Raw genomic sequence first — 27,863 nt, 5'->3', positions numbered from 1 at the left:
AACAAAGCCCACATGGGAGAAGCACACAGCCTGTGCGATCACGAAGTGTTAATAGGATCAGGTATCAGGTAACAAAAAATCTTATCATTGTGAATGAGGGGAGTGCGGAGTGGAGACCCAAAGTCCACCTGTAGGCAATTGGACAGCCCCTTACAAAAGGGTCACGGGGAGGAGAGGAGCCAATCAGGGTGCAATGTAGCAATGATGCAGTGTAGCAACTTTCCTCTAGTTCCTAAAAGCTTCCTCCCTCCCCCGCTCCACCATGATCCCAATTCTACCTTACAAATCTGGCTAGACCAGAGGATGTACACTGGTACAGATAGGAACTGGAAACAGGGAATCCAGGATGGATGATGATACCTTCAGGACCAGTGGTGAGATTGGCAATACAGGGAGGGTGGAGTGGAATGGGGGAACCGATTACAAGGATCTACATTGAACCTCCTTCCTGGGGGACAGACAACAGAAGTGAACGAAGACCTCAGACAATGTAAGATATGACAGATAATAATTTATAAATTATCAAGGATTCATGAGGGAGAGAGTACTGGGCGGGGGGGGGGGAATGTGGAGCTGATCCCACGGGCTTAAGTGGAGAGTATATGTTTTGAGAATGATGAGGGCAATGAATGTACAAATGTGCTTTACACAACTGATGTATGTATGGATTGTGATAAGAGTTGTATGAGCCCCTAATAAAATGTAAAAAAAGAAAAGAAAATGATTAGGGCAAAGAATGTACAGAAGTGCTTTATAAAATTGATTTATGCATATGTATGGATTGTGATAAGAGTTGTATGAGCCCCTAATAAAATGTTTTAAAAAAATGTGCTGGAAAACTCGGCTTAGACACCGGTATATACGGTAAATCAACACTACTGTATCTGTGGTTACAATAGGAATAAGGGCTTTTCTTACTTTTAATGAGGCAATATCAGTGTGTGTGTTTTAAATCCATCTTTCCTGTTTATTGTGGAAAGGCAAAGTTTTTCAGAGTAGATCAAATTTTATATTCATCAATCCATACACATTCTGATTCGACTCATCCATTGCAATCCCTGTGCCATCTATCACTAAACCAACTTCTACCCTGTGTTCCCTGTTTCTGTGCCTCTTTGTTCCTACATTTCCAAACTTTATCTTGGGTATATGCTGCCCTTTTGATCTTAAATGGTTGATTACTCTAACGCAGAGATGGGTTCAGTTCCAGAACTGAAAGGCATGGGTGACAGTCTTAAAGAGCTTAACCACGCTCCATCTAGGCAGTAAGTCTGGTCTCTGTTGTGATAAATCAAAAATTTTTGGCATATAAAATAGCAAATTTTAAAATAAATAAATAAAAATAGCAAATTTGAGCAAATAACCATGCAAGTATGAAAACATGAGAAAAAAACAGTTGATATATCTTATGAGATCACCAAAGAACCAAGAAAAAACTAAAGAGACAGAAGAAAACAAAAATCCACAAAGAGGTAAAGACTTTCCCTCAGAGTCTAGAGAGAAAGCTTTCAACTAGGGCCCAGAGTGCTGAATTTGGACTTCTAGCCTTCTAGATCTTGAGAAATTAACTTTTGCTTATTAAATACCCATGGTATTTGTTACAACAGCACTAAAAAACTAAGCTAGAAAAGGACAACAGAGAGTTGAGTTGCTTACTGAAGATGACACATGCACACGAAACAGGTAATGGATAGTGAAAGATGGTGCTTCTGAACACCGGCTCTGATCACCAGCTGCAGAAACAAGGGATGCAATTATGATGAGTACCTATCCCTTGTTTTAGAGTATGAGTCTGGATGAGTGTGTTTGTGTGTCTAGATATAGAGCAAATACCTTTATTTCCTTCCTTCCTTTACCTCATTAACTGGAAGATGTCAAAGGAGCTAGTTCATTTTCAGTTATACCGCTTAGTTATATCATGTTAGGTACATGTATGCGTTTATAATTATCTTTGAGAGATTATCATTAAGGAAATGTGTTCAGTTGGCAAGGGGTGGATAGATGGTTATATGGATATGTTAACCTGACGAGGCTATGATTCTCACTGGTTTGGCAGACTTTAAGTAACATTTCATTAAAAAGACAGGAAAGAAAAAAAAAGAACAAAATGGGTGGCAAACAAGACTCTGAACTTGAATCTAAAACATATAGATGTGAAGGAAAAAGGAAGAAATGATAATGTAAACTATCTAAAACGATGATTTCAAATAGCAGCTCTAAAAGACAAGGTAAAGTATGTGTGATGCAGTGAAATTTCTTAACATGGCTCCTCTAGGCATGCCTAATTCCTGCTAAATGACTGGGTAGAATTATGCAAATAAGCTGTGTGAAACACTAATATAGGGGATTGGTCAATTTTGGTTGCAATTCCTCTGTGTATGAGAGCTATCTCAGAACCAAGAAGTGAGAATCCCCAGGACCACTGGAGTTCATTTGAGATTTCTCCCTGCCTGATGTGGCGAAAGCAACAGAGAACATGCCATGATGTGACCAGAAATGAGACCAGAAACATTGGCAAGGAGACAATGAGATAGAGTAAAAGGGCCAAGACTGTGAGGCAGAGCAATGGGCTGACTTCCTGGCCAATCGAGACAGAGGCCAAGGAACCATATGGCTAACAACTACGGACCACAGTGAGAAACTTGACGACTGGCTGAAAAGTGCTGCTGTCAACCAAAGACTATTCTTAGTGTTTTCTGATCCTGGCTTCTGGCAATTGTTAACTTCCCTAATACATCCCCATAATTGTGAGTGCTGTCTTTGAGTTCTGTGTGGTGAGTGCACTCAATTATGACACCCTACAACAAAGTAATGCTATTGGAGGGATGGCTGCTGTCAAGAGTCGAATACAGAAAGATGGCGGATGCAGGTATATCTGATTGCTGCCTTGTGATAATTGGTCTTGGATTGATGTGGACGTAGATTACCCTTCCTAGTGCAGCGAGAGGAGGTGATATATGGTCTCTGTGCCATTTACTCATTATTATAATGAAATGTGCAAAGACCAACACTTAAAAATTTTACACAGAAGAATTCGCTCAACATTTCTCAAGCTGAATCAACTGAAGAAAACGTCAAGCTTTGAGTTGCAATATTGAAAGATAATATTGGCAAAATACTGAAGGACATGAAAAACATAAAAAGGAGGAGGAACACCCAGAGTAAAAGAACCAAAAGTGCATTGATCAACATTTCTAGAAGTAGAATATAAACAAAACCAATGGTACTAAAGGAGGTCATCCATGCTCCATTAAAAGTGCTGGTGAAAAATAAGACTACAGATATTGACAGAATATTAATTGAGATGCAACAAATAAATGGAAAACTGGTGTGCCTACTCATCTGTGACAAGACATTAGAAAGACAGTTAATGCAAAATCAATTGGAAGATACTATGTGCCAAAGAAAGGCAATTCAACAGAATGTGGAAATTATAGAGTACTATTAAAATCACACACAAGGAAAATTTGGTTGAAAACCATTCCAAAAAAGTTGCTGTAATATAAAAAGTTGTTGTAGAACTCTGAAAAATCTATGCCAGATTCAATAGAATGCACACATTGAGGGATGTCAGATAATCTTGGCCAAAAGCAAATACCCGAGAGATGTTTTCACTTGTGTTTCACTGACTATGTAAAAGCATTTAAATGTGGGGATAACTAATTACAGATAACAATTCCAAAAAAGTAAATTCCAGATCACTTCATTGTGCTCAAAAAGAGCCTACCTAGAGACTCAAGAGGCAAGCATTCATGTGGAACAAGGAATACTATGAGGTTTAAAAACAGAAAGGTATGCATCAAGTTTTTATCCTTTGATCACATCTATTCACTCTGTAGGCTGAGCAAATAATCTGAGAAACTAGATCATAGGTAGAACACAGCATGAGGGTTGAAGGAAGACTTATTAACAAGTTGTGATATGTGGATAACAATCTTGCTTGCTGAAAGTGAAGAGATTTACTTCTAAGCATTTACTGATGAAGATCAAAGACTACAACTTTCAATATGGATTACACACCACCAACATAAAGCATAAATTCTCACAACTAGGCTGATAACTCCATGATAAACAGAGAAAAGACGGAAGTTGTCAAGGATTTAATTTTACTTGGGCCTATAACCAAAGTCTATAGAAGTTGCAATCAAGAAATCAAAAGACACAATGTACTGGGAAAATCTTTACAAGACTCTTAAAAGTGTTAGAAAAATTACACTTGAGAACTTAGATGTGTCTTACCCAAAGCTGAACCGTGAATAAGAAAGGATGAAGAAAAATTGATGGTGTTGGTGAAAAATATGCCATGAGCTGTCAGAAGAACACATCTATCTTAGATGTACAGTCAGAATAGAAGTGAGGCTAGTGAGACTTTATCTCATGTACTTTTGGATATGTTATCAGTATAAATAATTCCCTAGCTAATGACACAATGTTTGGTAGAGAGTCGGTGAAAAAGAGGAAGACACTCAATGAGATGATCTGACACAGTGGCTGCCAAGAACGGGCTCAAACAATTGTGAGGATATCATATGACTACGTATTCTTCAGTCGTGTACAGGAGGCAGTTGGAACAGATTCAATGGTACCTAATGTCTCAAAAATTATTATTTTAATTAAAAGATAATTTTATTGGGGGCTCTTACAGCTCTTATAACAATCCATACATCAACTGTATCAAGTATATTTGTACATATGTTGCCATCATTAGTTTATAAGCATTTACTTTCTTTTTGAGCCCTTGGTATCAGCTTCTCTTTTTTCCCTCCCTCCTTCTTCCCACTGTCTCAAGAATTATTGAACTAAGAAATTTTTAAAGGTGTAAGATTTTGTATATTCTTCACTTTATGTTGAATCAGAAAAAGATTTAGACCTTTGTCATCTAAAAAGTTTTATAATGAGGAATCTTAAAACTGTCACAAAATGATGAACAAGCAGTACTTTTATTAAAATTATTTCTCATATAAGCAGTTAAACATTCTTACCACAGGTGCTGCATTTGGAGCTGGTCGCTGTTCCGGTGCACGCCCTTCTTCTCTGGCTTTCACAGACTGAAGAATTGCAAAAATATTCTTGGAAAAGTTCTAAAATAAAAATTAACTTTAATTAATTCCACTTACAATAAAACTATATAAATACAGGAAAGTCACTTAGTAAATGTTCTTCTTATCAATTCTCCCCTAATATGTGTATGGGGTCTTTGTAGGCTATAACCAACTAGATGGGAACGGGTACATATAAAATTGAAATACACATGATAAAGAATCTGGAGGAGAAAACAACAGGATCTACGGGTCCAGGGGGACATGGAAGAGGGAGAGGCGGGGGAAAGGAAGTGGGTGTTAACAAACCCAGGACAAAGGAACAAGTGATCCAAAATCGATGGCGAGGAGGATGTAGGAGAGTTGGTAGGGTTTGATCAAGGGCAATGTAACCGAGAGAAACTACTGAGACCCAAATAAAGGCTGAACATGATAGTGGGACAAGAGGAAAGTAAAAGGAAAGAACTAGGAGCCAAAGGGAATTTATCGAATTCTAAATACAGGCATGTACATATGTAAATATATTTATATATGGGGAAATAGATCTATGTGCATATATTTATAGGTTTAGTATTAAGGTTGCAGATGGACATTGAATGTCTACTCAAGTACTCCTTCAATGCAAGAATACTTTGATCTACTGGCATTCCATGATGCTCACCTTCCCGAAGATAAAGCGGGTGCATAATCTGATAGTGAAGAAAGGTGATGGTGCCCGGCTATCAAAAGATATAGGGTCTGGGATCTTAAAGGCTTGAAGATAAACAAGCAGCCATCTAGCTGAGAAGCAACAAAGCCCACATGAAAGAAGCGCACCAGCCTGTGTGATCATGACGTATCAACAGGATCAGGTATCAAGCATCAAAGAACAAAAGATCTTATCATTGTGAATGAGGGAAAGTGTGGAGTACAGACCCAAAGACCATCTGTAGGCAACTGGACTTCGCCTTACAGAAGGGTCACGGGGAGGAGACGAGCCAGTCAGGGTGCAGCATACAACGATGAAACATACAACTTTCCTCTAATTATTTAATGCTTCCTCCCCCAACCCCACTATCATGATCCCAATTTTATCTTACAAATCCGGCTAGACCAGAGAATGTACAGGGGTAGATTTAAGAGCTGGTAACACAGGGAACCCAGAACAGATAAACCTCTCAGGACCAATAATGAGTAGAGATACCAGGAGGTTAAGGGGAAGGTAGGGGAGAAAGGGGGAACCGATCAAAATAATCTACATATAACCACTTCTCTGGAGGAATGACAACAGAAAAGTGGGTAAAGGGAGACATCGGACAGTATAAGACATGAAAAGATAATAATTTATAAATTATCAAGGGTTCATAGGGGAGGGGGAAAAATAAGAAGCTGATACCAAGGGCTCAAGTACAAAGAAAATGTTCTGAAAATGATGATGGCAACAAAAGTACAAATGTGCTTGACACAATGGATTATATATGGATTGTGATAAGACTTATACGAGCCCCCAATAAAGTGATTTTTTAATGAGATGCTATTAGTATATCTGTAAGTAAAAATTGAGTAAAATAATTCATGATTATTGGGAGACTGATCCAGATGTGAATTATCATAGATCTAGTATCATTTGGCTATGTTCTTATTACTCTTCAGTGCCATTGTCTCAATTTCAACTAAAAGAGATTCCATACTACAACAGAGACCTGTTCCATATTATTTGGTAGGCTGTAATCTTTACAAGGGCAAATTCCAAATCTCTTTCCCATGGAGTCTTTGGGCAGGTTTGAGCCAAGCTTCTGGTTAGCAAATGAGCATTTATATGTTGTACCAGTTTACAAAACTGGCTCTCAGTTTATTCATAGTCTACATCCAGTCAAATACCAAATTCCTGCCACTGAGTGAATGGTGACTATAGGACAGCATTCCTATAGGACAGAAAATAACTGCCCCTGTGGGTTTCTGAGACTAAATACTCACAGGAGGAAGAAGTCTCATCTTTACAGCTTTGGGTTTAAATTGCTTGTCCTGTGGTTAGCAATCCAAGTCATAACCCACTATACCACCAGTATCCCCTAAGTACAGTTAACATCTAAGGTCATTCTCTAAATACAAATGAAACCCTGAAAGAGGAGTCAAAAAAAGGCTGCCTATTTCAGAAAGAAATCAACTAGTATATTCTTGAAGTATATTTAACCCCAGTAACTGATGTCAGAGTGCTACAATTTAAGGGAAGCTGACAATTTGGAGATACTGTTGAAGATTAATTTCCACTTTTCAAAGTCTTGCAAGGTGGAAAATAGTTACATACATACTTCATAAATGTTTCCTTAGTCCCTGAAACACATTCCTTCTTACCCTCTTGGTAGACTAATTCTCTTCATTTTCTCTGTGTCTAACATAAGGTGACCAGATGTTAACATTGGTAAAGCGGGACACAAGTAGAACACCATTGAGAAAACTCATATCCTGGCGAAATACCCACAGGTCAGCCAAAAACTATACACCCTAGCTTGTCGTGCATTCTTTCCAAAAATCGGGAGTTTTTTAAAACGCTGCAGATGTGGGAAAAATTGTTCAAGAGCGGGACGTCTGGTCACCTTAGTCTAATAGTTTCTTTAAGAGTTCTTATTCTACTGTTGGTCACTGATTGTAAGAAATATATATTGTCTACCACAAGTAAAATGTCAAGTTTGCAAGCAACACAATGATGACCAAGCAAGACATGATCCCTGCCTTCATAAACTGTGTACTCTAATAAGGAAGACAAAGAGAAAAATGGGCAAGACAGAGTAGCGTACAACAGTAGGGATGATAGAAAATAACCCTGGGTAGAGGTTATTTCTATTAAATGCATAGAAATGTTTTGCTGAAGAACTGAAGGGTGAGAAGAAAAATGGAAAAGGAAATGTATCACACTAGTCAAATATCCAAAGACAGAAGAAATATTAAATTCACAGGCAATGAAGTGCAGAAGAGCTCAAGACATACATTAAAAGAAAGGTGCAGAGTGGAGACCCAAGGCCCAAGAGTTGGCCACTGGAGATCCCCTCATAGAGGGGCTTAGGAGAGGTGATGGGTCAGCCAGGGTGCAAGGTAGTACCGACAAAGAGCACAGCTTTCCCCCAGATCCTGGATGCTTCCTCCCCCCAACTACCATGATCCGAATTATACCTTGCAGGGCTGGATAGGACAGAGGCTGTACACTGGTACATATGAGGGCTGGAGGCACAGGGAACCCAGGGTGGATGATACCTTCAGGACCAAGGGTGTGAGGGACGATGCTGGGAGAGCGGAGGGTGAGTGGGTTGGAAAGGGCGAACTGATTACAGGGATCCACTTGTGATCTCCTTCCTGGGAGAGGGACGACAGAGAAGGGGGGGGGGAAGGAGACTCCGGATAGAGCAAGATATGACAAAATAATGATGTATAAATTACCAAGGGCACATGAGGGAGGGGGGAGCGGGGAGGGAGGGGGGAAAAAAAGAGGACCTGATGCAAGAGGCTTAAGTGGAGAGCAAATGCCTTGAGAATGATTGGGGCAGGGAATGTACGGATGTGCTTTACACAAATGATGTATGTATATGTATGGATTGTGGTAAGAGTTGTATGAGCCCCTAATAAAACGTTTAAAAGAAAAGAGCGGTGGTCAGTGGAAGGATCTGAAGCAGAATGGAAGTACTCTATTTCAGACACACTATTTTGAAGTTCCTCAAATGCAACATAATGTTTCTTCTCTGTGCAGTTAAACTTCTCTACCTCTTCAGCCCATTTTATTATTTTATTCTCTATCATTTTCTCCCCAATATGCTTGACTATGTTAGCTACCCTTGCTGGGTAACTACCTCATAATGACACGTAACACGCTGAGGAATATAGAGCTAGGATCAAAACATCTCCAGTCATCACCTAGCCTAGTGACTGAATTGTATGTGTTATGTAAACATTTATACAATAGGGATATAAAATGGGAAGTACCGTACATACTCGAATATAAGCCACCCCGAGTATAAGCCGAGGTACCTAATTATTACCTGGGAAACAAGAAAAACTGATTGACTCGAGTATAAGCCTAGCGTGGGAAATGCAGAAGCTATTGGTGAGTTTCAATAATCAAAACAAATGAAAATAAAAGTACTTAAAACTGAGACATCAGTGGGGTAATGTACTTAAATATTTATTTTAAATAAAAAACATAAATAAAAGAACAAGTCATTTAACATTAGTAAACCAGCACAGTAAGTGGAAAATAGGTTCAACAAAAACAATAAGGTATCAATAATGATACCTTAAGAGTACTATTCCCTGAGCTCAATCAGCAACCAAGCTAAAATGTAAAGGGTTAAAATCCTTCAAAGCTGGATTCCTCATCAGCATCTGTATCCCAATGCAGAGCTTCAACTGGTGTGAGGTCGTCATGGACGCTGTCCTCACTGAAATCACTGTCATCACCATCACTGCTGTCATTTTCATACAAAGCAGTCTTCACTGCCATCCATAGCATTACTAATACTACATTTCTGGAAGGCACGTTGCACCATGTCTTCTGGAATGTCTTCCCATGCATCTCGAACCCACTTTGCTATTAACTCTATGTCAGGCTTCATGAGATTTCCTCCTTTTGTTAGTCGGGCTTGACCAGATGACATCCATTTATGCCACATCCTTCGCACATGGTCTTTAAAGGCGTAATCAAAAATACATCCAGAGGCTACAGTACAGATGTAAGCCCACCTGGAATAATGGCTAAAGTAATTTTATTAGATTTTGCCAATTTTTTTATGTCATCCGATAGGTGAGCTCTGAACATATCCCAAACAAGTAACGATGGCTTTTTCTTTAAGGCTGCTCCTGGTCGTCGGTTCCAAATTTCTTCCGGCCATTTTTGTGTTCCATCTTCATCCACCCAGTCTTTAACATGTACACGCACAGTAATTCTTGGTGGGAAATTGATCTTTTTAAAAATAAAAATAATGACAGGACGCAGCTTAGTTCCATTAGCCAAACTTGATAGAACTGTAAAGAGCTTTTTTTCATTTCCTGTAGTTTTGAGAAAAATGATTTTTTTTCTCCTAAACTTGCCACAGTACTGTGGCTTGGAAGATCAAAAGTCATGGCAGTTTCATCCATATTCCCAATATCTGCCAGGCCATAATTATAAATCCTTCTTTGTTTTATAATAAATGACTGGAATGACATACGGTAATTTTTTCTTGTGACAATTTCTGGGAAATTTTTGTTCTCTGTCTCAAACATAGTAGACCAAACCTATTCATGAAGCGGGCACACCATCCTGCTGATGCAGCAAATTTTTCAATGCCTGGTGCTTGATATTTGTCATCTGTAGCCATTTGTAGAGCACGTACGTGGATTCCCATGCATATTACGCAGTAACCATTTTGACGACACTCCATAACCCATTTATGCAATTCACTCTCTAAAGCCCTGTAAAAAGACGTTAACCCTCGACGAGCTTTTATAGCTTTTGGAATCTGTTCCAAGTCAGCCTTCATTTTTCGCCACTCCCTCACTTGCTTTTCATCAACACAGAATTCCCTAATTGCAATACTGTTATTGCTCTCTTCTGCTCTTGACACAACCTTCATTTTGAAACCAGTCTCACATGACCAGTGTTTTTGTTTTGGTTCAAGAGTATCCATTTCTAATCGGATAAAAAAACAAGACTTTGAAAAAGAACTGATGCAGGATGTGAATTAACACAGAGACCAGAGGGGAGAGAGGGAGCACTGAGCGCAACCACAGACACATCCTTACCAGTTCAGCTGCTGGCTTAAGTGTGCTTCTGTGAATTGGAGCTGTCCACGTCATAGGACTGCTCTGATGGGTTAGATGTGAATAAACAAACATTCAAAGTCCTGCAGTGTCAGCGGGACTTTGAATGAACAGTGGAGAAATGGCAATCACCAGGGAGATAATGGGCACTTGTCCTGTTACCTGGGGGGTGGGGGGGAGCATCCAGATGTTACACCTCGCTGGGGTACCACTGACCCATGTATAAGCCGAACCCCAGTTTTTCAGCACATTTTTATGCTAGCCTCAAGGAAATCTAGCCTCAAGGACATGCACTTGGAAAAAGAATAAGATCTAAAAGCTTTTCAGATAATTGTGAGTTATAGTCCTTAGATAGCAGACCAAAACAAAATTAAGTAGCAATTTCTTAAATGTTAATGCAAAACACAAGTCATATCCATAAATGTTCCATATTTGGTTATTCCAAAAATCCATGTGTAATCTCATACTTTGAATAGATCCTTTACTCATGGATGATTTTCTAGCAGCATGCACTGGTCAACTGGAACATATGTAATCATTGGGTTGTGCACATCTTCCAAATATTAACAATTTACTTATATCATATGAACAAAAAGGAGTTCTTATTGTGCTCAGCTACTAATCATAAGGTTGGTGGTTAGAATCTATGAGACATCTCTTAGAATCTATTAGAATCTATGAGACAATGACTTGGCAATCTGCTTCTAAAAGGACTACAATCCAGAAACCCTAAGGCACAATTCTACTCTGTAATCTGCAACCACTATGAGTAAAAAAAGAACTCAAAGCACCCCAAAATAAGCAATGTCATCATAGATTCTTTCAAAGGAAGAATTTTTAAGAATTGAGATATTGTTAAGATCTCAATGGCAGAAAAGAAGCTTACTAAATTTCTAATCTTTCGTGAAAGCTTAGATACTTAATTGGCAACAAGTAATGTCCGTTGTTTTCCTAAAAGCAACATGCTTACTTCCTTCTATTGTGAAAAAATGAAGTCTGCCAGATGCCCAAGGGTGAGTAACAAACAGTGGTTATACATGTAAGAATTGATTTTCCATGAAAAAGTAGCTGGATCAGTTCACAAGTGAAACAGCTCACAAGACATAAGTGTTGCTCATAGAAAAACCCCACTATATTGTGTTATGCAGAAGTATTTTATGCAAAGTTCTTATTTTATCACGTAAGATATTTAAAATATGTCAAATCATTCATTGTTAGAACATAATCAGGACAAGCCAAAGTGGCTAAGGGGAAAAAATATATCCTATAAAGTTAGGTATCAGTGTCTGGGTTCGAAGAGTAACCAAGTTTCCCCAACCATTGCTTCTCAGCTTCAAGACAAGTATTCAAGTGAAAAATTATCACTATTTAAGAAAATAATCAAGTATTCAATGAGACACACTTCTAGAAAACTCAATCGAATAATTATATTTTGAGATAGTTGAGTTTTACAGGTGATGATTTTCAACAATAATCATATGCTAACTTCCCTAATTTTGAAAGTATGTTTCATTTAGGGCATGGGGGGGGGATCAAGCTGCTTTATTTGGGGTGCTTGCAAAAGTTACATAACAGTGCAAAATAATATTTCTTGTAGAATGCTGAACCTGTCTTTTGTTCCTGAAACTCAGAACATAAGAAATGTCTACATCTTAGTAATAAGGACTGACCAAAACCTTAGGACTTTTTAGTGCTATGTTTACCTAAGAATATTTTTTAGTTTACCAGAGGAAATAGCATATAGAGTATCAATATATTTTAATTTCTAAAAAACATTAATACTAATAAAAAGAAGCCTAACTAAGGTATATGGCTGATGAGTTGACTTTGATTCCTATTACCCTAACAGAACAGAGGAGAATTGCTGAATAGGGTTTCCTGTTGTAAATCTTGATGGAAGCAGACAGCCTTATCTTTCTTCCACAAAGTGGCCGGTGGGTGTGATCAGACAGCAGCTCAATGCTTGTGTTCCTCAATCCATAGTGTCACCAGCCACCCTACACAATTTTTAGGTATTGGATTATTTTTAAAAAGCTAAAGTGGTGCCACAACATTAAAACTAGTACTTTATTTTCAAATACTGGCAAAATACTGCCATCTAGAGTGCAAAACAAAATTGTCCCTCTGAGTTATTTTAAAAGTTAGGTGTGGTCTAAAACAAGGTGATAGGCTTCCTTCTTTATCCTAAATTTCAATCATCAAATTAATCATTGGTTTAACAACATGATACAAGTTATTCAAGTAGTGGTCATATGTAAAAATTAGTATCAACAGATCTTATTTCAAATATAAAAAAAGGAATGGCTACTCATATTCTAAAGTTCGTTTATAATTCTGAAGTACGAAGAATAATTCTTAATTGTTACTTCAGATACTATTTGGAAAAAAGTCAAAGTATAAAATGAAAAACGGTAATTTTTTTATTCACATACTCTCTTTCAAATAACTCTGCTCACACTAAAATGTCCTAACATAAAGGCATAACTCACAAAATTCTATAACCAAATCAATTTGCCTTGAATACTGTTATAAGTACAGTTCTTTATTCAATCATATGATAAGTGAATTATATCCCAATAAGATTGTTAAAAAATTCATTTAAAACAATAAAAATTTTAAAAGTTCAGTTTTAGCAGTAAACTCTCAAGATTCTATAAAAGTATAACTGAATTATCACTGTTATAACTGGTCATTAATCAATGGAAAATTAGCAACTAAAATAGAAAATTAGAGTGCCAGAAAAAATGCATAAAGCAATATTACTTTGCTGGAAATTCAGTAAGATACTAAACATCCCAAATACTTCAAATTTTACCATTCAGATTTGAAAGTACACGTCTTCCCTGATCAGTTCTCCTTCTTTTCCACATACACATAAATGTACAAAGGTGTGTGTACAGGGATGTTCTTTCTTTACTACAAGGCTGTGGATGAGGACAGGGAGAAAGGGACAGAGGAAGAAGATACACAAGAAAAAAAGGTGGGGAATTTCATAATCCTTGAGGGAAATCTCCAATCAGTAAGTCACAAATCTTTCTATGCCCAGTGAAATTATGAAATAAAGTCAATAAATATTTACTGACTGATCCCTGTAAGCTCTCTACTTTGCAAAGGGAAATGAATGATGATGCTAATGATAACCATGGAGTTTATTATCGTCAATGTTCTCTAATTAAAGCAAAATTTAACTCAAAAAGAAAACTGGGCACTCTTTGAATTTTGTATACAAAAGAACTTACTTTTTTGATGCATACTTTTGTATCAGCTTTTGGAAACTAATAATCAACTGTGTATAGGAACAATTCACATGATCCCTTTGGAATACGCATTACTAATCTTCCAAAGAATAGCATATAAAAGCTCCTAACAAAATCAATCCAATTCTGAAACCAGTGATAGAACATACCATGTACTTCAAAAATAATGAAATATTTAATTACCTTCCCTGTGCTCTGTAAGATAGTTGTTCGTGTCCTCCAAACTCTCTCTCTGCTGACAATATCTCGGGTCACATCTACTTCAGCATCCACAAAACTCCTCTGTTTGAGGGCAGTTATGTCATCATCTAAATCAGTCTTGATGGTAGATCTTTTCTTGGCCATAATTTTGGCCTTGATTGCAGCAATTTTTTCCACCGACATAGCTTCTGACAATGACCTAAAAGTAATTTCTTTTCTTAATTTTCACATTAAGAATCCCTCAAACACATATATCGATTTCTGGTAACTCTTTAAAATGACAATAATATTTTGTTCTTATCTGCAACGTTTATATAATTGATATATTATAATCAATTATTTGGTAAAGGGTTTATTTGTGGACATTAATCGAAAAGAAAATTTGTAATTTCTCATGATAACTACAAAAAATTCTTCACTTGTGACTTTTCCTATCTTCCTGAATATAGCAATAGTCCATTTTTTTGAAATTATATAAAATACACAAAGTCCAACTTGGAAAGGGGATTAAAAATTGATTCTATAACTCTGTAAGAAGAAGGACAATGTCATTGGGCTTGCTGTACCTGACTTTAGCACCTACTACCCAGCCACAGTGGTCAAAACAGAGTGATACTAGTATAATGTCAGATATTCAGACCATGGAAAAGAACTGACAACCTAGATATGAAATCATCAGCATATAGACAACTGATTTTTTTATGAGGGCTCCAAAAATATCAAATGGGAAACAGAAACCCTCTTCAACAAGTGATGCTGGAAAAAAAAATGGATATCTACCTGCAGAAAAATGAAGACCTTTACCTCCCTTGCACAAGAATAAACTCAAGGTGGATCACAGACCAAAGGTAAAAATCCAAACTATTAGGGCCATTAACAAGGAAATTAGGACAACCCTTAGAACTTTGGCATAGGGACTCCATACGCTATTAGAAGTAGAGAAAGACATAAATACAGAGGAAGCACAAATTGACAAGTGGGATATACTGAAGATAAAACATCTGTGTACACTGAAAGACTTTGCCAAGAGTGTTACTGTATATACTCAATTTTAAGTTGACCCAAATATCAGCCGAGGCGCCTAATTTTACCACAAAAACTGCATGAAAAATGTGCTGAACCTAGGAGAGGTTAGAGACCCTATTAGTATTAGAGCAACACCAAGCTAGTGGAGAGGAAGCACTAAGAGGTGGAAGAAGGACAAAGTGATAGCAGGGTAGGAGGCAAAAGGAAACAGTAAAGCTCTAGGAAGCAAAGGCATAGATAGGGAGATTAACAGAGGTGTGCACTTATGCAAATGCATTAAACCATAACAATAGTGGTATTGGCCTATGTACATATATGTATAAGGCAATACACTCACACTGCAGATGGGAATTGGGCCCCTGCTCACACCTTCCTCCCTCAATACAAGAACACTTTGTTCCAAGAAATTGGCATTCTGTGATGCTCACACCCCATCCCACCCCACCCCACCCGATCACTGAAGACAAAATGGGTACATAAGCAGATGCGGTGAAGACAAAGGATGGTGCCCGGCTATTAAAAGATATAGCTTCTAGGGTCTTTAAGGCTTGAAGTTAAACAAGCGGCCATCCATCCAACAGCGAAGCAAGAAGCCCACATGTAAGAAGCACACCAGCCGGTGCGATCGTGAGATGTCATCAAGACTGGGCATCAGAAGATTCAAAACAAACAGTAAACAAACAAACAAAAACGCATTGGGGAGAATGGAGGGAAGTTGGGAGTGGAGACCCAAAGCCCATCTATGAACAATAGAACATACCCCCACAGATGAGTCGTAAGGAGGGGATGAGTCAATCAGGGTGCAGTAGAGCACTAATGGGTAACACAGTATACCTCTGCTCCCTGGAGGCCTCATCATTCTCTGCTATCATGACCTCAGTGCCGCCTCCCAATCTACACTAGACCGGAGCATGTATATAGGTGTAGGTGAGAGATAAAACTCACAACACATGGAACCCAGAAACAGGAATTGGAATAGAGATATCAAAAGGGTAGGGGGAAAGGGGAAAGTTGTGGGTAGGGATGGTGAACCAATTGCAATGAATGGCACATAACCACACACCCCTAGCCAGTGGGGAAACAACAGAAACCAGAGGGAAAGGGAGATAGCGGTCGGAGTGAAATTTGAAAAGAACTAACAATCTACAATCTATCAGGGAGCCGCGAGGGCTGGAGGTGGGGGAGTGGGGGAGGGTTAAGTAAAAAAGGTGGGGTAAGTTAAAAAGGAGGAGCTGATCCCAAGGGCTCAATGGAAAGTAAATGTCTACAAAAGAATGATAGAATATATGTACAAATATGTCAGACACAAATGATGCATGGTTTGTAACAAGAGTTGTAAAAGCCCCCAATAAAATGATTTTTTTAATGTGCTTAAAAACTCGGTTTATACACGAAGTATATATGGTAATAAGGGAGCCACAGACTGGGAAAGCAATGACACACCAGACAAAGGCCTAAGTACTAAAATCTAAAATACTCTGCTAGCCTACAATAAGGAAAAATATAGCCCATTGAGGAGATAGGCAAAAGACTTTTAACAGAAGTTTCACAAGGGCAGAAATCCAAGTGGCCAATAAACAAATGAGAAAATGTTCCCAATCATTAGCCATAAGGGAAATGCAAATTAAAACTATGAGATACCACCTAACAACCTCAAAGAAAGACCAATCCAAAAAATCTGAGAGAAACAAGTATTCGAAGGGGATGTGGTGATATAGGAATTGTCATCCACTGCTGATGGATCTGTAGGTATGTGCAACCATTATGGAAACTGATTTGGCAATAACAAAAGCAAATGGAAATCAAGCTACCATATGACCCAGCAATTTTCTAATTGGGCATATACCAAGAAGAGGTAAGAAATAGACCATGGCCAGACATCTGCGCTCCAAGGTTCATCACAGTGCAGTTCACAATCACAAAGAGTTAGAAACAACCTGATATAAGAGCTTTAAGAGCCCCAATAAAATGATTTATTAAAAAAACAGGAAAGAAGGATCAAAGTGGATGTCAGAGGAGACTCTGACAGTTGCTCTTAATTGTAGAGTAGCTAAAGCACATGGAAGAAAGGAAGAAGTCAAAAGCTGAACAGACCATTGTAAAGGGCAGCTTGAGTTAAAATAAAGTATTATAAAGAAATATGCAAAGACCTAGAGTTAGGAAACCATAAAGGAAAAGCACAGTCAGCACGTCTTAAACTGAAACTCAAGAAAAAAGTCAAGCCTCCAGTTAGAAGACTGAAAAACACAATGGGCAAAACATTGAAAGATGGTGGAAGCATCAAAAGAGCAGGGCAAAAATTCAAGAAGTGTTTACACCTAAAAGAACTAGTCAATATTCAACCATTTCAGGAGGGAGCATGTGAGCAACAAGTCCAGGCTGCACTGAAAGCTTTAGCAAAAACAAGGCTTCAGGAATTGATGGAATACCATTTGAAATGTGTCAACAGTCTGATCAAGCATTGGAAATACTCTTCTGTTCCAGGATGATTGGAAGACAGCTACTTCGCAATGTGACTGGAAGAGATTCATATTTGGACCCATTACAAAAAAAGGAAACAACAAAAACAAAACAGAAAAAAGGAAACCCCACAGCAACCTCCAATTATAGAGCAATATCATTAATATCACATGCAAGCAAAATTTGGCTGAAGTTCATCCAACAGCAGTTTTAACAGTATATTGACAAGGAGCTGTCAGAAGTTCAGGCCCGATTCATAGGAGGCTATGGAAGATGGGACATCACTGTTAATGTCAGTGGGATCTTGGCGCAAAGCAAAGAATACCAGAATATGCTTGTGTTTCATTGTACAAAAATCAATAGACAGGTGAAAGAATCAGCATACTGTGATGTATACACAGAGTAGATATATATAGTTGTATCATCTTCTTATTGAACTTTGGGCACAAGGCATAACAATGAATAGGAGAGATGAAATGCAAACACGGAATGTAAAAACCACTGCCCTGAGTCAAGACAATTCAACTCATAGTAGTCCAATAGGACACGAGCAGAACTGCCCCATAACTTTCAAAGTTGCATCTTCATAGAAGCCCTACTGCCACATCTTTCTACCTTACAGCAGCGATTGGGTTCACACCTGTGATGTTTTAGTTAGCAGTCAATCCCTTAACCAGTGAAATGCTGGGGTTCCCTATAAACTTGGATAGGATATTCATATTTTGTTTTTGTGTATACTTATGCACACCTACACTGTCTACATTATAATAAATAAATCCTTACCTAATCTGTTCTGTTTGTACAATTCCTTCTTTGTGACCCTCCAAACGAGCAGCCAATCTCTCTTTATCAAGGCGTACACACTCTTCATCCTGGAAACAATTACTGATTAGTGGATGTTATAAAGTTTTATTTAATTTCTAGAAGGTAAAAAAAAAACACGTAACAAAACATTTTCTTAACAAAGTTCCATCTTACAAAACTTTAAGCACAAGTAGCCTTAAGTCAACTTTGAAATTACTTTTAGTTTATACATTACACAAGTGACAATAAAAAGTAACATTGACTCACATAAGTGAAGTCTACAAAACAACTGTTAAAAAATATTTTTCTACCATAGTGTTTTACTTAGGAAAGCCATACCCCCCCAAAGAAAAAGTCATACAGTAGGTTTTGTCTCCTTAAAAAAGCTTAAAACTGAAGTTTATGACAATCAAAATCAGCGTCAAAAATTTCATTTTGAATCCTTAATTTTCATCTGCTGCTACAGATCATAAGTCTCTGTGCAGAGTTCAAAACACTAGAAGTTAAACTTCAAAGGCTTTTAAAACATTTTCCTCACAGTAGTAAAAGTTACTGCCAAGTACACCACTGGCCACTTCATGATCTTATCTGAATTCAATCTTAGTGACCAAGCTTTATCTACAATATAGATTCGGATTTCAAGTAATATCTGTCTGAAAGTGTTTGCCTACTTAAAAGCAAAACAAAACTTGAAAAACAAATCTGATCTAGTTCAATGCTCTCATTCTACTAATGAAAACACTAAGGACCAGAGTCAGTGTTCAGAACTAGTGAAACATTGTCTAAGAAACATCAGTAGATTGAAGAGATCTAGAAGGATGTTGGGACAAAATAATTCCCTAGCATTAATCTACCTTTAAAAAAAAGTCTTCTAATGCTCTAACGTATCTGGTCTTTCGTAATAAAGGTCTTAATAAAGACTGCCAAGTTACTTAAGAAACTACCCATTCTAAAGATAAATACCAAAACTCACTGCATCACGTTGATGCCAACTTAGAGCAACCCAACCCTATACACGAATCTCACTGCCATCAGTGACCCCTGGCATGCCCACAGGACAGGCTAGAACTGCCCCTGTTGGTTTCTTAAGACTGACTCTCTATGGAAGTAGAAAGCCTTTTCTTTCTCGCGAATAGCAGCTGACCTCACAGTTAGCAACCCAACGTGTAAGCACTATGCCACCAGGGCTTCCAAGGTGAACACAGTCTAGATGTTAATCCTATCAGAATTCTCAGGCTTTTCTTTCCTAGCACAGTACCTTACAGGTTACTTATATTTGCTGAATAAAAACTTTATGTAATAGAGGGATCTATAAACTTATTTTAATAGTACACATACTCATTTTATTATGCTATAATCTGTTGATTTTTCAAGTTACTGGGATCCTAGCAAATCAACATTGCTGATATGTTGAATTTTTTGAAATAATTAGGCCAGCTCAGATTTTTCCAAATAAATAGTATCCCTAAATTCACTCACTTTGTATACAATGACCCACATACTCCAATCATGCAGAGAGAGGTGTGGAAAAGTTATTCACTGCTACACAATCTGTACCCATTGCAAGAAAAATGGATAGGAGTCAGACTCTCTGAGTTCTACTCCTGTTACATGAATCTCAACAAGTCACTTACCCTCTCTCTGAGCCTATGCATACTCATACATGAAATCTAATGTACTACCAATTTCAAGAAGTTGGAGTGAGGAGAAAGAGTGTTTAGAATATCACCTAAACTTCAGCATCATTAAATCAATTTGTTATCAGTACCCCAAAACTATCAAGAGTTCACGTCTCTGAGTATGCTTAATTAAACATTAATTATTTTAACATAAATTTCTGTCACTGATTTTATGTCTTACCAACCAATGATGTCTCTCAACAGTTAATCTTTAATTGAGAATGCTCTTTATGAAGCAAACAAAAAGTATATATAGTTTTATATATCTCTAAAAGGAAAGGATTTATGGTGTCAGCAACATTAATATTAGTGACTACAATTGTTTTGTTTTGTTTTTAAATTGGTATTACACCTGTTCAATTGTTTCTCAGATTTTAAGAGTGCCTTTAGTGTATGGCAAATAACGCAATTAAAATTCCTCATAGAGTAACCAATAAATTTCCTTACTCAAAATTTAACTGCATTAGGTTGCTATTTCACATGAACCATCATTTTGAACAGATATTCCCCTTGATATCAGTATTTTAATAACGATAAGCATTTGGTGTTTATAGCTCTAAGAGTATGACAAATTCTCATACCACCTTGTTCCAGAGATAGACAAACTGCAGCACAAAGACCACAGCTGACCCACTAGGTGTGCAGTTTTATTGGAACATAACCACAACTCTTTATTTACCGAATACCCACAAAGTATGGAGTAGTTATAACAAAGACCATAATGTCAACTAAGTCTAAAACATTTACTAGCTCATCCATTGTAAGAGTTCTCTAGCCTCTAATATAGTCTAACACAAGACGGTTTGCAAAACTTTGTTGAAAAACTTAACAAGATAACAATTTTTTCACACACTTTTTGAAGCCCCCTCATACTTTCAACAATATAAATGGCAAAGAAAATGAAGTGATTTTTCCAGTATACAGCTTATATATGAGAGCCAACGCTATAACCCAAGCTTATTATCAACTGTTCTTTTTACAATAATTTTTCATCAGACAAAAGAGCTCCTAGGAGTATACACACAGTTCTATAGAAACAGTATAAATCGCCTTTTTAAGAAAGAAGAACAAAAACAGGAAAAACAAGAAGGAAGTGGGAAAAGTGATGATTCATTGTAAAGATTACAATCAATGTGATGAACAAAACGCACATTAACTTTTGAATGGAAAAGTGATCTGCTTTGTAAACCTTCACTCAATAAAATAAATTATTTACCTCTATTCGTGGTTTCTTTGCTTCTGCTAAAACTTCATCTGCAGCTCGTTTTACTGTAAGAAAAATAAGTAAGCTAAAACACAGCTTTGGCCTGAGTTTTTCAAAGTTCTCTAAAAACATGTGGCGAGACATACCTTGAGTAGATCGCTGGAGACCTATTTCTAGGGGGGCACTTCTGTCGATACTTGCTGATGTTGCTAAAGATTTAAGGAGAAATGCCAGTAAGATCATCATATAAACAAATATTACATACTGAGTAAAATGTTTCAAGGTTTGTCACATTTCTAACTTTCTATAATAATTTCCCTAACAAAATATTTGTTTTCAAGCAGTTTTATAAAAATCATTTTATTGTAAAAGACCTTAACAGAAAGATTATATAAAGAGAAAATATTTTTAACAATTTAGCTTACAAACTGTTGAGATGATCTAACCAATCACTTCAATCACTCCAGAATCACAAAACATATACATAAAAAGAACATCTAAACATACACATATGCATACACATGTATCCCAAATCCACACTCACTGCCATCAAGTCAATTCTAATTCACAACCCTCTAGAACAGAGTGGAACTGGCCCTGTGGTGTGAGGCTCAACCTCTTTAAGGGAGTGTTCTCCCACAGAGAGAAGCTGGTGGTTTGAACTGCTGACCTTGCAATTAGCAGCTCAATGCTTAACCACTACTCTGCCCAGGCTCTTTTCCAACACATCTACATAAATATACAAAGATGATGGAAGTTATTTTTAAGTCAGCACTCACTTTAAACATACAACATTTTATTCACAATTGGTAAAAAATTTTAATTAGTTTTTAATTGAATCATTTAACTTTTGAATAGCTCAAAATGATCAAACTTAAAAAGGCATATGGAGGATATTTAAAGCATGTAACTAGAAGAACTTACCTAAAGAGTAAGCATTAAAATCTAGTGCTAGGGAAATTAAAGAATTAGAAGTGCGGGAGAAGAATGTTGAAAAATAAAAATTAGTGTATACAAATGAAACCCCACCTCCTAACAAGAAAACAAAGGATTTATACCCTTATTTCAGTTGACTTACAAGAGTGATTTCAGAAAGATGGTAAGGAAGAAAGTCAGATCCAATCCAAGAAAAAACTGCAATAAGAATTTGCAGTTAAGGAGAAAAGCAATATGAGGAAATGGATAGTTAAGAATTTGGAGTCAAAAAATATTTTCTTTTTATTGTGTATATCTGTATTCTGTGATGTAGGAAAAAAGTGATGTAAGAAACAGTAATGGACAGGAATAAAATATTTTTGTAGGTGAAGAGATGTAATCCTCATACAAATTATGACTAGATTTAGGTAAAGTGTTACACTGTAATAGGAACATAAAGCGTAAGGACACAACCATAGATCGATGAGTTTATTTTTTAAAAGACAAAAATTATCTTCCCAATGCTTTTACAATGCCTACTTAACAGTGATAGGATTCACAGCTGACCTATATTTATATAATTTCCTTTTATCAACAGGGTTTTAAATTCTATACCATTATCTAAATTAATGACACTGTCAATAGAATTATCTTATGATTGATGACTACAAATGTTCTCTAACATAAAATGACAATGATGTCTCTAAGGTGAACCAGAAATATATAAACCAAATAAATGAATGGATTGTGGACTCAGACTTAATTCTACCCCAAATTTAAGAACAATTTAGTTCTTAAGCTATGGTGCTGCTTGATACTGACCCTCATAAAGAGATCACTAAAGATATGGGTGCTATAGCAAAGTGTGGTGAAGAAACTATATGGTGCCCAGCTAACGGAAAAATAGCATCTGGGGTCGTAAAATATGTAGTCATCTAAGTGAGGCATCAAGTAAGGGCCACATGGAAGAAGCACACCAGACTGCATGACCTAAGAACTGTAAATAAGAAAACCCAAATCCAAAGGAGGGAATGTTATAAGAGTTTAAATTATAAACACCTGGTTTGCAGAAAGCTATGGATGACAGAAGCAGCCCAAAATCCATTTGCAGGGTCCACACATGGATTGAGCCTCAGATGAGTCCCCTCGGACCACAGTCCAGGGCTGTGAATAGCCTTGTCATCAGACAGAAGGCCTTGTAAAGTTCATTATGGCAGATGTGGTGCGCTTAAAATGCAGCATCTTATCTTTTTTTTTTTTAAGTATCTTAACATTTGATCTCCCTTTTGATACACTTAAAAGTTGTTTCAATTTAAAACAAAATGTGGTAGTTACATGATTTTGTATCAACTTGTAGACATAGAAGTATCAGGGTGGAATCTAGCCTGCCAATCAGATCATAGCCTGATGGTACCTCCTTGTGGGTATGACCTTCTCATAAGGAGGGTTCTGTGAACACCCACCTCCCTACCCCACATTTCTCTGCCTTCACCTTCCAGTTGACAAGCCATGCTGAGACATGTGCAAGCTCTAGAGATGGATCTACCAACCATTGGATCTACAAGACTTTGCACCCACCAGCTGGTGATCTTCCTACATGCTGCATCCTTGCACGTGGCTTTTTAAGTCTGAAGAGGAACCAAAGGACTAGTACTTGAGTTGGACTGAGCTGGGCTGTTTGTTACATAATTATTTCTTGATATAAAGCTCTCTCACATATATATGAGTGTCATTGTATTTGTTTCTCTAGTCACCCAGCCTAACACATAAAACCAACAAAAAGGGGAAGGGGAAATGCATGTGGATTAAGCCTCTGGTGAATCCCCTCTGACCACAGACCAGGATGTAAACAGCCTTATGCAGATGCTTTGGAAAGTAGACTACTATAGATGCAGTTATTACTAAAATTTAACACCTTTTCATTTGATCTCTCTTTTAACCCATTTTAAATTTGTCCTAGTTTTTAATGTTTTCTATTGAGGTTCTTAATCTGTTTTACTTTTTTATTCTTGTTACTCAACTCACTGCCATCAAGTGGACGCCAACTCATAGCGACACCATAGAATTGGGTAGAACTGCCCCTAGGAGTTCCCAAGACTGTAATTGTGTACAGGAGTAGAAAGCCCCATCTTCAGTTGTTTTTTTCATGTTTTTGTTGTCTAAATGTTTTTCTGTATATGAAATTCAAGGTAGAGTGACAGTAATTGGAATATTGGTTCCTTAGAGGTACCATGATGGCAGAGGAGGTGGGGGTAACTGGGGAGTTCATAATGATGTGTACAAGAATGAAGAAAATGTTCTAAAATTGTGGTGATGACTGTACAACTCTTTTTAATATGACTAAACTATTGAGTTGTATGTCTTGTAAATTATATGTCAATAAAACTAAAAAACAAGTGGTGATAGGAATTTTAAAATTACTCACATGCTTCACCATTGAGATATCCAAGTAGATCTTTTCGGTCAGGTCTTCGAACCACAGGAATGTTTTCAGTCTGAAGCAAAAATTTTAAATTAGATATGAAATCCATAACAACTAAATGAAACCGAATAAGATAGACAGCATACAAAGGGGATTTAAAAAATTATTGGAAAAATCCTATTAACTTTTAACACCATTTTTCCATGAACTTTTTGAAGCCCCCAAATGTCTGAATCTCATTCCAATATTTCTGTACTTGATCTTAGCCAAAAGGCCAAGAAGTGATCATTCCAATATTTCTTGATAACATATATTTATAAAACTCCTTGTGGAAAATGGCTAAGCCAAAAGAACCAAATAGAAATCTTGGAAACGTTTTAATCCATTTTTGAAAGCTTTACTGTTTTAATTCCAACAGAATATACAATTTCAATTATTAGAAAAGCAATTATTTCTTCTTCAAAATATCAAATGGGTTTATTTTATAATTGTGTTCCTTATACTTGGCACATTCACAACAAATAACTTTATAGTCCCATTGTTCTCTCATATCTTATGGTTTTACACAAACCACACCTTAATCGTCATTTTAATGCTTTCAAATAAGCTAAATTAGCGCCTTAACTAAATTCTGATAATTAACGATTTGTGCTGTTCAGAGATGAGAAAAAGTTTGGGAGATTACGCAGGAAAAGGTCATGGGTCAATGTCTAGGTTGTCTGTAAGCAGAAGGGAAAAACAATATAAAAACATATCTTTGTAAAACGGGTAATTTTTTTTCAACCTCTTACATTTACAATTTTTTAAGAGGATAATATCACAAAACCATGCACTTTAAGCACTAACACATCTTTGGACCATGAATTCAATGAATCCATAACTTTGAATTTAATTTTTCTAATGCAAGCAAACAGCATAGTGGCAGATTCATAAACTTAAAATCACTTTGCTAACTTCAAAACTAATGCTGAATAGTCTGTACATATTACTGTATATATTCCCTGATAAGTATGAAATAGCTTTAATCATTTAAAGAATAATCTATGAAAGCTCTGCAAAAAAAAAGAATATAAGAAGCAACAAAGCCCACATGGAAGAAGTACAGCAGCCTGTGTGATCATGAGATGCCAAAGAGATCAGCTATCAGGCATCTAAGACCCAGAACAAAATCATACCCAATGTGAATGGGGTGGGGAGGGGGGGAAATGGAGTGGAGACCCAGTGTCCATCTGTAGAAAATTGGACATCTCCCACCAGAGGGGTCACAGGAAAGAAATGAGCCAGTCAGGGTGTAGTACAGCACCAATGAACACACAACTTTCCTCTAGTTCTTTGGTGCTTCCTTCATCCCACTATCATGACCTCAATTCTACCTTACAAATCGGATTAGACCAGAACATGCACACTGCTACAGATAAGAGCCCACAAAACAGGGAATCCAGGATAGATAAACCCCTCAGAGCCAACAAGGAGAGTAGATATACCAGGAGGATTAGGGGAGGGTGCAGGAGAAAGGGATCAACCTATAATCACCTCTCAGGGGGACGAAAAATGGAAAAGTGGGTGAGGGGCAATGGAGGACGATGTAAGATATGAAAATAATAATCTATAACTTCTCAAGGGTTTGTGAGGGAGAGTCGGGGGGAGGAATGGGGAGCTGATTATCAGGGGTTCAAGTGGGAAGAGAATGCTTTGAAAATGATGATGGCAGCATATGTGCAAATGTGCTTGACACAATGGATGAATGTACAGATTGTGATGAGATGTAAGAGTGCTCAGTAAAAGTATTTCATTTTAAAAAAAGAGACAATAATCTATATTCCCCATCTTCAACAAAAGAAACAAAAAGAATTTAGGCTAAAGTTTAATTCTTGCCTACATATAACAAATGTTTAAGATTTGAATAAATTTTCTTAAAATTACTGTTTCTAAATCTGGTAGCATCAGAAGCATATTCAAACCAGATATATATGAATGGATTGTGGGCTCACACTGAATTCTAACCCCAATCTAAGAACAATTAGTTCTTATGACATGATCCTTCTTGATGCTCACCCTCATGAAGAGATCATTGAACACGTAAGTGATAAAGCAAAGTGTGGTGAAGAAACTAGATGCTGCCCGGCTATCAGAAGAATAGTGTCTGGAGATCTTAAAGGCTTATCTCAAAACAAGCAGCCATCTAAGTCCACATGGGAGGAACACACCAGACTGTGTGACCCAAGGACTGTAAATAGTAATACCCAAATAGGAAGGAAGGGATGTTATCAGGGCTTAAATTGTGAAAACTTGGTTTGCAGAAGGCTATGGAGGCAGGGCCCACACAGATTAGGCCGTCCTTGATCACAGCTGAGGGGTATGAATAGCTTTGCTTCATGTAGCGTACACTTGGAAAGTAGATTATCACAGATGCAACTAGAATTTAATACCTTATCTCCTTTTTAACCCATTGTAAATTTCTTTTAACTTTAATATTTTCTTTTTCTATTAAAGTTTTACTTGTATTGTTGTTAGTTTTGATGGCACAGTGGTTACGTGTTGGGCCCCTAACCCAATGGTCAGCACTTCAAACTGACCACCCGTTCCATGAGATAAAGACACTGCTTTCTACTCCCAAAAAGAATTACAGTCTCAGAAGCCTACAGAGGCAGTTCTATCCTGTTGGGACAGTCTCTATGAGCCAGAAGCAACTCTATGACAGTGAAATATTTCTTCCTCAGAAAACAACAAGCTTACAGTGTGATCCTTACAAAAAGTTCGTTAGAGGATAGACTTTCCCAATCACTTTAAACAACCTCGTATAAGCCAGAAACAACCTGAACACGGCCATGAGGAGGGAAAGAAGATTACACAAGTCAATTTCATCTTAATGTCTTCTGGCCAATGTTAGATAACTCAAATAGTGTTTCCAGTGATAACTGACACAGTAATATTGATGTTTGTGAAACATTTGCTATTGTTTAAAAACTAGAAAATATTGGGACAATTCCATTATCTTTCAATTCCATTTTCAAACTCTTTGAAGACTCCTTGCATATAATTTTAAGTTAAAATTTTCAATACTATAGCAGACACTTAGTTATTCCA

The 27,863-nt window shown here is 37.2% G+C and overlaps 1 protein-coding gene across 2 annotated transcripts in view; it reads right to left on the bottom strand.

The window, feature by feature from the left end:
- Positions 1–27,863, bottom strand: part of CDC73 (cell division cycle 73) — a 139,091-nt gene that overhangs the window by 107,615 nt on the left and 3,613 nt on the right. For both annotated transcript variants that reach the window (XM_075528584.1, XM_075528591.1), the window contains exons 3-8: positions 24,780–24,849; positions 21,586–21,648; positions 21,452–21,504; positions 18,536–18,624; positions 14,249–14,465; positions 4,983–5,081 (exon numbers count right to left, since the gene is read on the bottom strand). In XM_075528584.1, the coding sequence (XP_075384699.1) occupies positions 4,983–5,081; positions 14,249–14,465; positions 18,536–18,624; positions 21,452–21,504; positions 21,586–21,648; positions 24,780–24,849 (591 nt within the window). The remainder of the gene's footprint in view (positions 1–4,982; positions 5,082–14,248; positions 14,466–18,535; positions 18,625–21,451; positions 21,505–21,585; positions 21,649–24,779; positions 24,850–27,863) is intronic.

The sequence above is a fragment of the Tenrec ecaudatus genome, chromosome 1 (genome assembly GCF_050624435.1).
Source record: "Tenrec ecaudatus isolate mTenEca1 chromosome 1, mTenEca1.hap1, whole genome shotgun sequence".
NCBI lineage: Eukaryota > Metazoa > Chordata > Mammalia > Afrosoricida > Tenrecidae > Tenrec > Tenrec ecaudatus.
Note: the sequence above shows the minus strand (reverse complement) of the source record. Positions and strands in the feature narration are given on the sequence as shown.